The 12,798-nt window shown below is 38.3% G+C and overlaps 1 protein-coding gene across 1 annotated transcript; it reads right to left on the reverse strand.

Annotated features, from left to right (window-relative positions):
• Positions 1–46: 46 nt before the first annotated feature.
• On the reverse strand, positions 47–12,795 carry LOC139939498 (uncharacterized). Its single transcript, XM_071935462.1, has 6 exons — positions 12,615–12,795; positions 10,873–11,288; positions 9,704–9,811; positions 7,421–7,637; positions 5,839–6,113; positions 47–5,383 (listed from the first exon to the last, which is right to left on the reverse strand). Exons 1-6 carry the CDS (start codon positions 12,663–12,665, stop codon positions 4,090–4,092), a joined length of 2,361 nt encoding a protein of 786 aa, XP_071791563.1. The 5' UTR covers positions 12,666–12,795; the 3' UTR covers positions 47–4,089.
• Positions 12,796–12,798: the final 3 nt, after the last annotated feature.

The following is a 12,798-nucleotide window of genomic DNA, read 5'->3' on the forward strand; positions in this document are numbered from 1 at the left end:
AGCGGATGGGTTGGGGACGGGGTTTTGTAGATTGGTTGGGGTTTGGGAAGGGGTTTTATGGATGGGTTGGGGTGTGGGGTTCGAGAAGGGGTTTTGGGGATGAGGTTTTGTGGTTAGGGAAGGAGTTTTGTGGATGGGTTGGGGATGAGCTTTTGAGGTTGGAGTTTTGTGGATGGGTTGAAGTTTTAATGTTGGGGGTTGATTTGGGATCGTTTTGGAATCAGGGTGTTGAAAATGGCAGGTTAAAAAGTAGTGTTATAGTTAATGTAGTACTATAGTTAATGTAGTACTACATTAACTGCAACACTAGTTTTACCCCAAAAACACTTATCGGCTACAAACAGGGATGATAATTTGCAATAAGATTTTATTTACATTTGAGTTGACAATACAAGAGGATAAATGTAGAGTTGATCAAATTGTGAAGAGTGAACCATTGATATAGTTCTATTAAAAAACCACATTCCGATAATACTTTCCATACGGATTAAACTGTAGATGATCCTAGTTTGGTTCAACATCACTGCAAAAGCTCTTCCATTGAATAAATGCACCCATTACTCAAAATTCAAAACGTGAAGTTAATTTCTACTTGCATGATATCCAAAGTGAAAAAATCTAGTGGTATTGTTTTAAAATTTCCTTTCTAAAAGGACAGAGGTATCCCCTGAAAAATGTGTGTGAAAAAATCTTGATTATAACATACATGTTTGACACCAATATGGCATTCCAAACAAAGTTTTAGTACTCTTGTCGACTGGATTACATTTGCTTTCATTTTGTTACTGTCTGCTGGGTTTTTTTTTGAGAAAGTTTTAAGGCATTGTTCGATAGTTTGTTAATTCTAGTTGCTTAAAAACTTTCAATTAAATAAAATTAAGTGCATTAAAAAAAAATTGTTAGTTTGATGTCAAATTCTTTGTTTCATTTGTTGTATTATTAAAAAAGTTTAAGCTTAGAGACATTTGACACCTTAAGTAAGTGTCAAAGGCCAATCTTCTCACTTGGTGCATCTCAACATACGCATAAATAATAAACCTGTGAAAGTTTGTGCTCTATTGGTCGTCGAAGTTGCAAGATAATAATGAAAGAAAATAAAAACACCCTTGTCACCAAAGTTGTGTTGTTTCAGATGCTTGATTTCTAGACCTCAAAATCTTATTCTGAGGTCTCAAAATCAAATCTGGAAAATTACTTCTTTCTCAAAAACTACGTTACTTCAAAGGGAGCCGTTTCTCACAGTGTTTTAATTATACTAACAACAGCTGTAATTACCAATTATTGTCAATTCCCCTTAAACAAACACTACAGATCTGGTAAGACAAAAAATCGTGAAGATCACAGATTTACTTAAAATGGTCTAATGATGATGGTAGTAGAAAACATCCCTTGAAATTTTATGTCCGAAACGTCATATTTGAAATGTCATATTTGATGAGAAATAAAAAATCTAATTTCGCTTTTGGATTTCAAAACTCAGTGAGTGTTTCATATATATATTTCTTTGAATCGATGTCATGCAAAATGTTAAATCGATTTTGACTATTTTCTCGTGACCCAGATGGCCAATTGATCTCAAACTTCTACAGGTTTTTCAGATAAGATGTATGTGGCATAAATTGCCTCACACTGCCAGCACTTGGTTTGTTAGCAAAACTGTTCATTTAAAGTTTTGAAGTCTTTCTTGAATACAGATATAATTTAAGTCAAGCATGAGCAATTTTAAGCCAAGTGTCAACGCCCTACGTTATCATTGCTTACAACTACCAAGCTTACCGCTGATTTTTACAATGATAAGAATAAGTATTGTTGTCTAGTTACTGAAACAAATTTTCATGGTTTGTGCAGTATGACACACCAATGTCTGTATGAGAGAGATTAGCTGTTGCCAGCTTAGCGCTTATATCCCCTTGTAGGAGTTTCCCGAGTTTCCTTAGCTGGAAGATTATCTAAGCATTCAAACTAGCCAAGTTCCTTCTACTTTTAAAATCAGTGGCAACTTGATAGGGACACATATAGAGCTGACCAAACATGAGAAGATCACTCTCCCACTTTCATCCTTGGTGATATGAGAGGTAACCATAGGCAAGTTTTTTTAGCTCGGAGAAGAAAGGGATTGGAACTACAATGCAACAAACTAACTTTAGCCCATAGAGTTATATATAAGAACTAGAGGGCGCACTGGCCTATATACGCGACCCGGCATGCGTGCAGGCGACCATTTTCTAAGTTGAAAAACAGGCATTGCACAGCGCGTGTTTGTGCGGCCATTTTGTAAGTTGAAAAAACAGCATCGCGTAGCATTCAACAAACTCCAACTTGTGTTTCATATTCCACGCGCGTACAGAATGGCGCGCGCCTCCTTGCAGTACCGTCGCGTTTGTGCAAGCAGCATCACCAGTGTGCCCTCTAGTTGTTATATAACTTGTGCACAACTACAGTTACAAAAATACAAATGTTTTTTTTTTCTAGTAAAAGCTTTTTGCTCAAGACTGAACTAACAAACAAAATAAAAACGCCTTGCTACAATTTAAATAGTTTCTTAATAAGGCAAAACATATAAGAAAGTTGGTAAAGATACATGAGTAAAACGGTCAATTATGTGTAAAAGTTATACACAAAAAATTAAAAAACATGTGATATAGTTCGCTAGAGGTAATGACTAATTTACATAAGTTCTCTAAAGGCCTATTGCTTTACAAGGAAGTTATTGACGAGACATTTTTAAAGGTCTAAATGTTCAGTAAAACATTGCTATATTAATGCATTGCATACAATAAACCAGAAACAAAAAATGTATCATGGAATCTTGGGCCCTTTTCAAACCCACTGCTTCGGCTTTGGATTCGGCTCAGGCTTGCTTGGCCCGCGACGGTTTTAACAATCGCGTGTTTTGCAGACATGCTCAGGGCTTCAGATGAGAGGACGGAGCCATCGTTTCGAAACAGGCCATAATACACAGACTTGCAACTGGTTTTGTACATCAAGAGAAATCAAACCTTGTGGCATACACAGAAAGACATGATTTCAACAAAGTCAAAAGTCTTGATACAAACTTGTTGCACCAAACCTAGCGTTTCATGTTTTGTTTGTTTGTTCTTTTCAAAACAAATTGACAAAGCATTCAGTTCAAATCTCTTTTAAAAAGAAAAACATGATTCCAACAAATTAAAAAGTCTCGTTAAAAAGTTGTTGCCTCTATATCATTTAATGTTTTGTTTGTTAAACACATTGATAAAGAATTCAAAACTCTGTTTTGAAATCACTGGCTTGCTATTCATGTAGTGTTTGCATATTATCATGTAATAAAACGTCAAATGGAAAAGCTGTTGTTGCATTTACCGATGAAGTACACTTCTCCAGAAGACGATCAGAGCATACTGATCGAAACGTCATGTTGAAACCAACGGTTCTTTTCAGAATCACCCCAACTCATTAGAGATAGTCATTACATGGTGTTACCGCAAACCTTTCTATATCGTATTTCCACCATGCAAAGTTTCAAATCCTACTTCAAAATCCCTTCGTTAACAGGACTTTTGGACCAGAGATAACAAGAAGTTGTCGTGTCTGAGGACATTTCTAGAAAAGTGGCAGGTGACAATGTTCAACAGTTGCCAACAATCGCATGAGTAACTTACATGGAGAGGATGTTCACAATTATCAATATTTTCACAAGCAAATAAACTGAACACAGGGAGTATGCTGGGAGGGAGGGGTTTAAAGCCTGCTATATGCCTTCATGACTGAAAAAATGTCAAACAAACAATTTTTTGAACCATTAGATATGGTGCAGTGTCTGTTTGTGTTTAATTTACATTTTGAAAGTCAGATACATAAGCAGGGTCTTCTAAGCAGGAAATTACATGTGTAGGGAGGGCATTTGTTTAACTTGTGTATGTTCTTTATACATTTCATATCCGTGCTCATAATAAACAGGGTTAACTTGCAGAATAATGTGGAGTGTTTTTCTTTGTACACTTTTAGGATGGGGGGGGGGGGTATTGACAAAGTGTATGGTTTGTACGCGTGCGAAAATGTGGATAATTGTGGACGACCCCCTCACACAATATTTTATTTTGTTAAGATTCAATAGGAAGGCCTGGTAGCAGGATGACCAGACGTCTCTGAGTTTAAAGGTATAACGGGCATTCCAGGGTATCCCGATGGGTATCCTTGAAGATAGGTAGACGGGTAGAAGAATGCTGCCATTCCAGGGTCCCCCGGTTGTCCCTGCCTCTCCAATGATGGAACATTACTGCCCTTCCACTGGTTGCCCGCTGGCTGCAAGTTCTGTAACCTCACAGGCTCCTCCGGTTGGTTATGATGATCGATGGGCATTTCATTTTCTTGGCGATGCCACTGGCTCTCCACCTGCTCTATTTCTCTGATGGGTTGTCGGTCATCTCGCCAGTGACCGACTGCATTGTTTTCCCGTTCGAGGGGTACCGGTACGTTTCTGCCCTTCCATTGGTTCTCCATATTATTCACAGGTTGCTCTTTCGGGAGTTGTACAGTGTTCTGTTTTGCTTGGCCTGTTAATTGTAGCTCTCTGTTAACAATCACACCTTGTGGTGGTGTTGGATCCTTGGCTCGTTTGGTTGTGATCGGCTTAGGCCTTCCAACATCCTTCCACCAGTCGATGCCGTGGTGCTTCTTTTTATGGTTCTTCAAACTCACTTTATGGTTGAAAGATTCCATGCAGAGCTCACACTGGTATGGCTTCACCCCAGTGTGGACACGTTCATGTTTCTGCATGTTACTCTTCTGTGAGAAACCACGACCGCACTCGCTGCACTTATAAGGCTTTTCCTTCATGTGTATCGCCGAGTGGATAATCAGTCTGTTATTGGTGTAGAAAGATTTCCCACAGTGGTCGCAGATGAAGGTCTTCTCGCCGCCATGGTACAGCATGTGACTGCGAAGGTTCTGCGAGAAGCGGTACGTCTTGTCGCACACTTCACACTTGTAGCGATCCCCGGTGCGGTCCATCTCGTGTATCTTGCGATGTTTTTGCAGGATCTGATTCTCGGTGAAGCCCTTGCCGCACTCTTCGCAGATGAAGTTTCTCTCCCGATGTTCTCGTTTGTGGACGGTCATGTTGTCAACAAACTTCTTGCATTTGGGACACTGCCTGAGGAGAGTGGCTAACTTGGTGATGTCCGTTAACTGGCTGTCAGGATCAGTTACTCCTGCTTCAGTGCTGGTCCCTCCTACGCCCTCGGGGTTGGTTAACTGAGATGGAAATGGAATACTCTCCCGTCGGTGGACACTAAAGAAATGATTCTTGATGTCCTCTGCCTCTGGAAACTGCTCAAAGCATGTTTTGCACTCGTACATCTTTGGCAGCCTCTGGAGCCTAACTTCCATGCGAACATACTGCCTGTACATAACAGAAAAATATATATTAAAAAAAACATTTATAAAATGAAGCAAACGATGTTAATTTAGACATTAAAACAAAGGGAATTTCTTTTTGCAGGAAATTGTTCTAATTGATTACTCTTTGAAGGAGAAAAACATTTTGGCTAAAATTGATTCATGGGGAAGATAATTGTTCATGAAATACATCTTAAAACATATGTGAACGTTTCACTTTAAAATGTTGAATGCACAGAACATCATTCACTACCTCCAACCTCCATGTTAAGTTCTTTTTACAAAATGTGCTGTTGGGAAAGTGGATCATGGATGTATTGACTTGAAATTAAACTCTACAGGAAAATATCGCCATCAGTAAATGAAGGTAGAACTTTTATAAACGAGTGATTTTATTTTATTAACTGAGAGTCCAGATTAATTTCCGTGAATAGTGCATCATAAAAGGCAATAACTTACTTGGATGCTTTCTCAGCCTTCAGAGTTGCCTTTTGGCTTTCTGAAATCACTTTTTTGGGGCGTCCTCTTTTACGTGGCGGTCCATTCTGCTCGGGCTTGGGAATCTTCTTAGCCCTCTTCTTCTTCTTTGCGGGGGCCTTCTTTTTGGTAAGGAGTTTGTCAGTTTCAATACGTTTCTTGGGTTTCGGAGTTGTTGTTTTTGGTGTTGTTGGTGTTTTTGATGATACCCGGCTGTTTTTGATGGTCCTTGGAAGACTTTTACGTCTTCGCTTGGGCTGAGAAGGTAAGAAATCAATGAGATGATAAGATAACGGAGTAACAAAATCTTCTTCTTACTTTTATTATTATAGTTATGATTTATTAAAAACTGCTCATTGAAGGCTACTGGCTGAATTACAAAACAGTACGGTAGGCCTACAACACATAATACATACAAATTAAACATTAATAAGAATATAAATGGTATATTAAAATACTTTAAAATTGAAAAAAAAAAAAAAAAAACGGATTAATAAACAAGGAGGCATTTAGGAAATCAAGAAACACACACATCATATTGCAAGAAAAGTAATGCATCATGAGTGTTGTGTTATCCGTCCTGGCAGGGCCATTCAATGGCAACCAGTGAGTTATAAAATACTATGGACTGGCATAATTCAGTCAACAGTGCATGTCTATCCTCCCTTGGCCCTGCGCATGATCAGAGAAGGGAGTTATTTCCCTCAGCCTTTGACCTCAGAAATAGGACCCTTTTCTGGTTTCAAACAGTCCCTTGGGTGACTAGAAGAGCACTATTGACCTCATTCCATATGTGTGCATAATATAATATCAGAAGATTGATATAATATGAGAAAATAGCAAATTGGAAAGTAATAATAATAATAATAATAATAATATTAATTTAGGATTTCTATAGCACACAAATCTGCCTATAATGGCACACAAGGCGTACAAAAAGATTCACTAGTAACATTACACAAACAGCCAGTAAACAAATTTAGGTAACAAACATGAAATAAATCAACAAATCAAATGACAAATGCACAAACAAGTACAAGGATATTAATAATAATAAGAATAGGCATTTGTAAGAGACTAGTCCACAGAGACAATGTGAACAAAACAATACATTGAAATCCAGTGAAAAGAAAGCAAAATAGCAATTAAGGAAAATATACAATAAATCCAAATGGAAAGCAACAAAACTATGAACTAAAGAAATACATCTTGGAAAGGTGTATTTAGGGGTTGTGTGGGTGTGTACTCCCTGTTACTAAGTATTCTACGCTTACACGGTTAGCGCAGACAGCAAGTACGGTAAGCGTCCAATTCACTGCACCTGAACTATGGAACAATCTTTCACACCACATCAAAAACTGCCCCACCCTGGAACAATTTAAGTTACAACTTAAAACACACCTGTTTACCCACTCAAGCGCGTAGAGACTTAATTGTAATATGCGCTTTATAAGAACTGTTTATTATTATTATGGTGATCGTAAGCACAGAAATCGGCGGTAAGCAAAGCCATGAAATTGGGCCCAGATCACTTGTACGAGACATCTCAATAAAAAAAACTTACATATCGTATGATGGGTACCGGTTGGTAATCCAGATCACTGGGATTGTCATCCATAGCAAAGAAATCATCTTCTTCTAACTCATCGCTGATTGACATGACATTACCATCAGTGACTGACAGGGATTGATGCTCGGTGTTGAGTGACATTCCATTCTGGAGACTCTTCCTCTTTCTGGAAGGTGGCAGCGGAGAATCATCTAACGGTTTGTCTTTTACTCTGTTATTAAAGACATCAGAACAATCACATTACAACCATGGCCTTACTTCACGGAGCTACTTCAAAGCAGAAAATACTGCTTTTACAAACACTAGTTATCAAACTAAAACAATGATAGATTAAAATACATTAAAAGCACATTAAAGGCAGTGGCCACTATTGGTAATTACTCAAAATAATTATTAGCATAAAACCTTTCTTGAGGTTGATGGTATAAAACATTGTGAGAAAGGCTCCCTCTGAAGTGCCATAGTTTTCAAAAAAGAAGTAATTTTCTACGAATTTGATTTCGAGACTTCAGATTTAGAACTTGAGGTCTCGAAATCAACCATCTAAATGCACACATTTTGTGTGACTAGGGTGTTTTTTTCTTTCATTATTATCTTGCAAGTTTGATGACCGATTGAGCTCAAATTTTCACAGGTTTGTTATTTTATGCATATGTTGAGATACATTACATGTAACTGTGAGGGCTAATCTTTGACAATTACCGATAGTGTCCACTGCCTTTAAAGACATTGGTTCAACAATAAAAAGTATCCCTATCTACACACGATAAAATATAACCGATAAAAAACAAAATAAGATGCGTTAGACTCAACAACTCACTGCTAAGCAGAAATGAGCAGGATACCAGTCACAAATGGTACATGTGACATGGTAAATTGGCTGGTATTCTTATTCTCGTAAGCTTAAATTTGTTGTGCTTAGAATATTGTTGTGCTTTTTTAAAGCAACTGTTTGAAATCGGGCCCATCTCATAGAGCACAATCAATCTGCTTAGAATTAAGCAAAGTTTCGCTTAACAAGTTACCAGCCACACTGCCGTGTCAGCTTACACAGATGCAACTGGAATTTTAGCTCAGCATAACAAATTTCCTTAGTTATAGCAATTTTTTTTCTGCAAAGCCCAAAAACAAAACAAACATCTACCAAAACTTGGCCAAGAACTGGTCAAGAAAAATAATAATGAAAATGAAATGAAAAATATATAATGTAATGGATACAGAGCATACCAATATACATGTAGGGGCATTTTACAGAATCCAAAACAAGCTTGTTTTAAAACTGCCTGACAAATTCTAAGGGAAATAAATTACAGCAAATGATCACAAAAGCAAAGACAAATACTCAAAGAGGAGTAAATTGGGCGAAAATAATAATATGATAGTAAAACTGAAATGAAGGTGGTATGCTAACAATAATGAGCAAGGGGTTTTGGAGAGGGATGCATATTAAATAACCCCACAGATAGGTATGGCAACAAGTCAGTAATCCATTAGCCTTGCTCAAGGCAGTCGAATTATTCACTCCGAAAAAAGACCGCCGCTGTATAAAACCCACCCGTATTCACTGTGCGTAACATCGCACGACACGATGCCCCCCGTACACTATCCGCATGCGGAGGCCGTCAGGCCGACAGCCTTGTAGGGTCTGTGTTGAAGCCACTGACCTCATTACTATAATAAGCGAAGAGTTCCCACGGTCAGCTCATTACCATAATGCCCGCGAAAGACGAGACATGTCTACATCACACACCACCACCACGGACGCTCAGCGAGCATGATATGATAGGCATGCGTGATTGGACGTCAAAATGAATAGTTCATTTGCCTCACATCCTGTGTTGTCTGATAGGTCTGACGAAAGATATACATTCATAGGCTGCATACTAGCATATCCGAGAGCCCCCCCAATTTTTTCCACAAGTGGAAATTTTTCAATACAACACATTAAACCCGGAAGTTACAGACCCGACAAGGCTGTCGGCCTTCGCATGCGGTTAGTGGTACAAGTGCGGATGACTTGTGTGCAGTAGTCGTACGATGTGACAGTGTGTATACGGGTGGGTCATGCGGTGTGATCGCATGCACCATGCAAAGGGTATACGGGTGGGTTTACAGCGGCGTCTTTTCGGAGCGAATAATTGAGCAAGGCTAGTAATCCATAAAAAGGGAAGAGTTTACACATCTGACGTCTCATACAAATTCCACAACAACCTCTCATAAGAAACACACAGACAGCAAAACATTTACTCAGTGTACACATGGTGTACATGTACGTACCTCTCATATTTTTGTGGTTTCCCTTTTCTCCTTGTTGTTTTCTTCACAGTCTTGAGTTGTGTTGATTCAGTGGCCATGATAGCTTCTGGGTTCAGAACCCCCTCTATGCTGAAAGGAAATTAAACAAATCATTGTCATCCAAATGTATTGGTATTTTGGCAGATAGATCTCCATGTAAAACACCCTGTAGTGAATTCAGAAAAAGAAGGTTTAAAATAACAGAACAAGGAAGCCAAGTTTAGGAGGCATGATGAAATGATGGCACTTCTGCAACTCCTGGAGCTATAGAAAGGAGTCTTTAGGTACAGTATCCTTAGAGACACTTGAGAATTACATGTATATCAAAAAGCATAATTTCTTCAAATGTTCACAAAATAAAATATTGACAACCCTTTGGTTTTAATACAAGGAAGATGTACATGTAAGAAAGTCACAACGGCTCCCTTTTCACCAGGTAGACACATAAGAGAGCCATCAGCTCCTTGTTCAATATTTCAATTCAATTCAGTAACAATTATTTCAATGCTGTCATTCAATACAATAATACACATTTATGCCATAATTACAAAAGCATGGTATACATTAATTAGATACACAATGATTCAAGAATAAGTAGAATATAATGACAACATTTAGGTATAAGGCAAAGCCAGTCGTTAACGCCAGATGCTTTTGTTCCCTAACCTATGGACAGACAAACATTAGAACAACTATGTACATAAGAAAGTCAGAACAGCTCCTTGTTCACCAAGCAGACTTAAGAAAGGCTAAAATAAGACACAATCTCAGTTTCTCATCCTTCTACATGTACATGTACTGTATACCTATGACATTGTTTGGGAAGGAATTGAAAATGAATGACATTTGGGATTATCTGCAAACTTGGACACCCCACCGCCACAGGATATTTCAAAACTTTAACTAAAACTCGCATCTGTGTAAAAACAGAGTAGTTTCATAATGAACACACAATAAAAAATGTCAAACCTTTCAGATTCAGATAAATTTAAGAATAGTATTCCAAGAAGCTAAGTAAACATTCTTAATTTATGTTTTTTTTTTTTTTCTCAACATAAAAATAAAACAAATAAAAGAATTGTTGAGATTTGAGATTTTGTGCAGTCTGACCTGGATGTTTACATAAAAATATTAAAAAATAAAAGACTAACCTGTCTAGACAATAGCTCACAAACGCCTCATCGATACTCCACGCGGACGGCTCTTCAGTCTTCCTTAAGTAGGGCTCGAAATAAGGTGATCCAATCAATTGGTTCCTCAGTCTTGCCCACCTCTCCCCCTCGTTGGGAAGCGATACCAAGGAAGGCACCTGGACATCAAAAGGGTCACCATACCTCTGCTGGTGTGTCTGTCTGTGATCAGGGTCGACCTCGGTAGTTGGTGAAGAAGGTGTATCCTGCGATGGACAGGGCATTGAATTGGATTGGGATGTTTCTTCACTGGTTGCTGGTGGTTGGGATGCTGCCGTATGGATATCAAGCTTGTCTAGTAGTTCTTGAAGTACACTTGTTGTTTCTGTCAGGATGCTGTCAGAGTCGGATTGTGACTCCCTCTCGACCTCAGGCTCCTATTAGAATGACAGGAAATCAAGTTTACAAAATCGTTTCAAACTCAATTTTCCTCATGTGCCGCGTTCCTCCAACCATTAAAACTAATTTTCTAAAAAGGGAGATTATATTAGTACAAATCAGGTATCATGATTGATGGGGAAAGTGGGAAGTCCTAAGATTAAATTATTGTACCACAGATTTGCCGCAATTTCTTACAATTTCGGACATCTACCCAAAACATTGGTTTACCACAACAATGTGTAAAGAAACAAGGGAGCAGGAGCTACTAACTTGAGTAAGGCCAAGTAAAAAAAGAAACATGTTTAGCATCCCCGCCCGCTTCCTTTTTAGAGGCCGCTTCCTCTTTTGTTTTATTTTTTATTTTATTTTTGTATGCACTTTTTTTTTTTTATGATGAAAAAAGGGTTATTTTAAACTATCTCAGCTAAAACAATCTGAATGTCTTGACCAAAATGTTTCATTTATGTATGGTGTGTTTGAGTAGTAGAAAAAACAATGGATATTTGACATTTTAAAAAGAATGGCGGCCATCTTGAAATAAAAAAATAAAAAGCACCCGCTTCTCTTTTTTTGAGAAACCCGGACGCTCTTTTTTTGAGAAACCCGGACGCTAAACATGTTTCTTTTTTTACTCGGCCTAACGTAGCTCCGGCTCCCTTGTTTCTTATTAACACATTGTTGTAGTTTTCCAAAAATCAGGGGGGGATGGGAGGGAAAAAAAAAAACCTCTTAATATCGCAACTAACCAAAACACTGCTAAATAAATGTTCACTGACTGGGTATGTGTTCTTTTAAAATTGGGTTTGCAACGTGACAAACCCAAACCCATGCGTGACATAAATTAGTATCCAAACCAAACCAAAGTAAAAACCTTGACGGAAAAATTTCCATATGGCGCCACCACTTTTTCATTCGATATGAAATATCATAGTATCTAATTAACCTCAATGAGATGTCCCTTTTTGTAAAAATGAGTGAAAAAGTGGTGGCGCCATACGGAAAGTTATCCCTACTGACTGACTGAACAACATACATGCATGATGCTGCTGAATCGAATGAACCATTAAAAAAGGGGTTCTTTATTTTTCATTACTTTCCTGTCATGCAGTACAGTACAATTCTACCTCCATTATCATTATGTCCACATTGAGACCAAGGTCGAACTCAAGTGTAACATGATGAGAGCTTCAGAATCAGATTGATATGCCATCGCTAAAATATTGCGTACGAGTATTTATTGCCCACTTTCTTTTTTACAGAGCTCGACTCGGGATCGAGTGGGCTGAGCCTGAGACCGAGACGAGATGTTAAAAAACACCCACCTTTTCTGTCATTTCGTTCGTCTGTTCAGCATCCATGTTACAATCAGACATTCTGGACGGGTGGTTTGTGACTTCTCACACAATGTAGTGTCGATTAGCTTTGCAGTTTAGCACCCAAAAGTAGAAAATTTATCAAATTCTTCATGCGACAAGATCGACATGACATTGCTTGGGACATCAATTA

The sequence above is a fragment of the Asterias amurensis genome, chromosome 7 (genome assembly GCF_032118995.1).
Source record: "Asterias amurensis chromosome 7, ASM3211899v1".
NCBI lineage: Eukaryota > Metazoa > Echinodermata > Asteroidea > Forcipulatida > Asteriidae > Asterias > Asterias amurensis.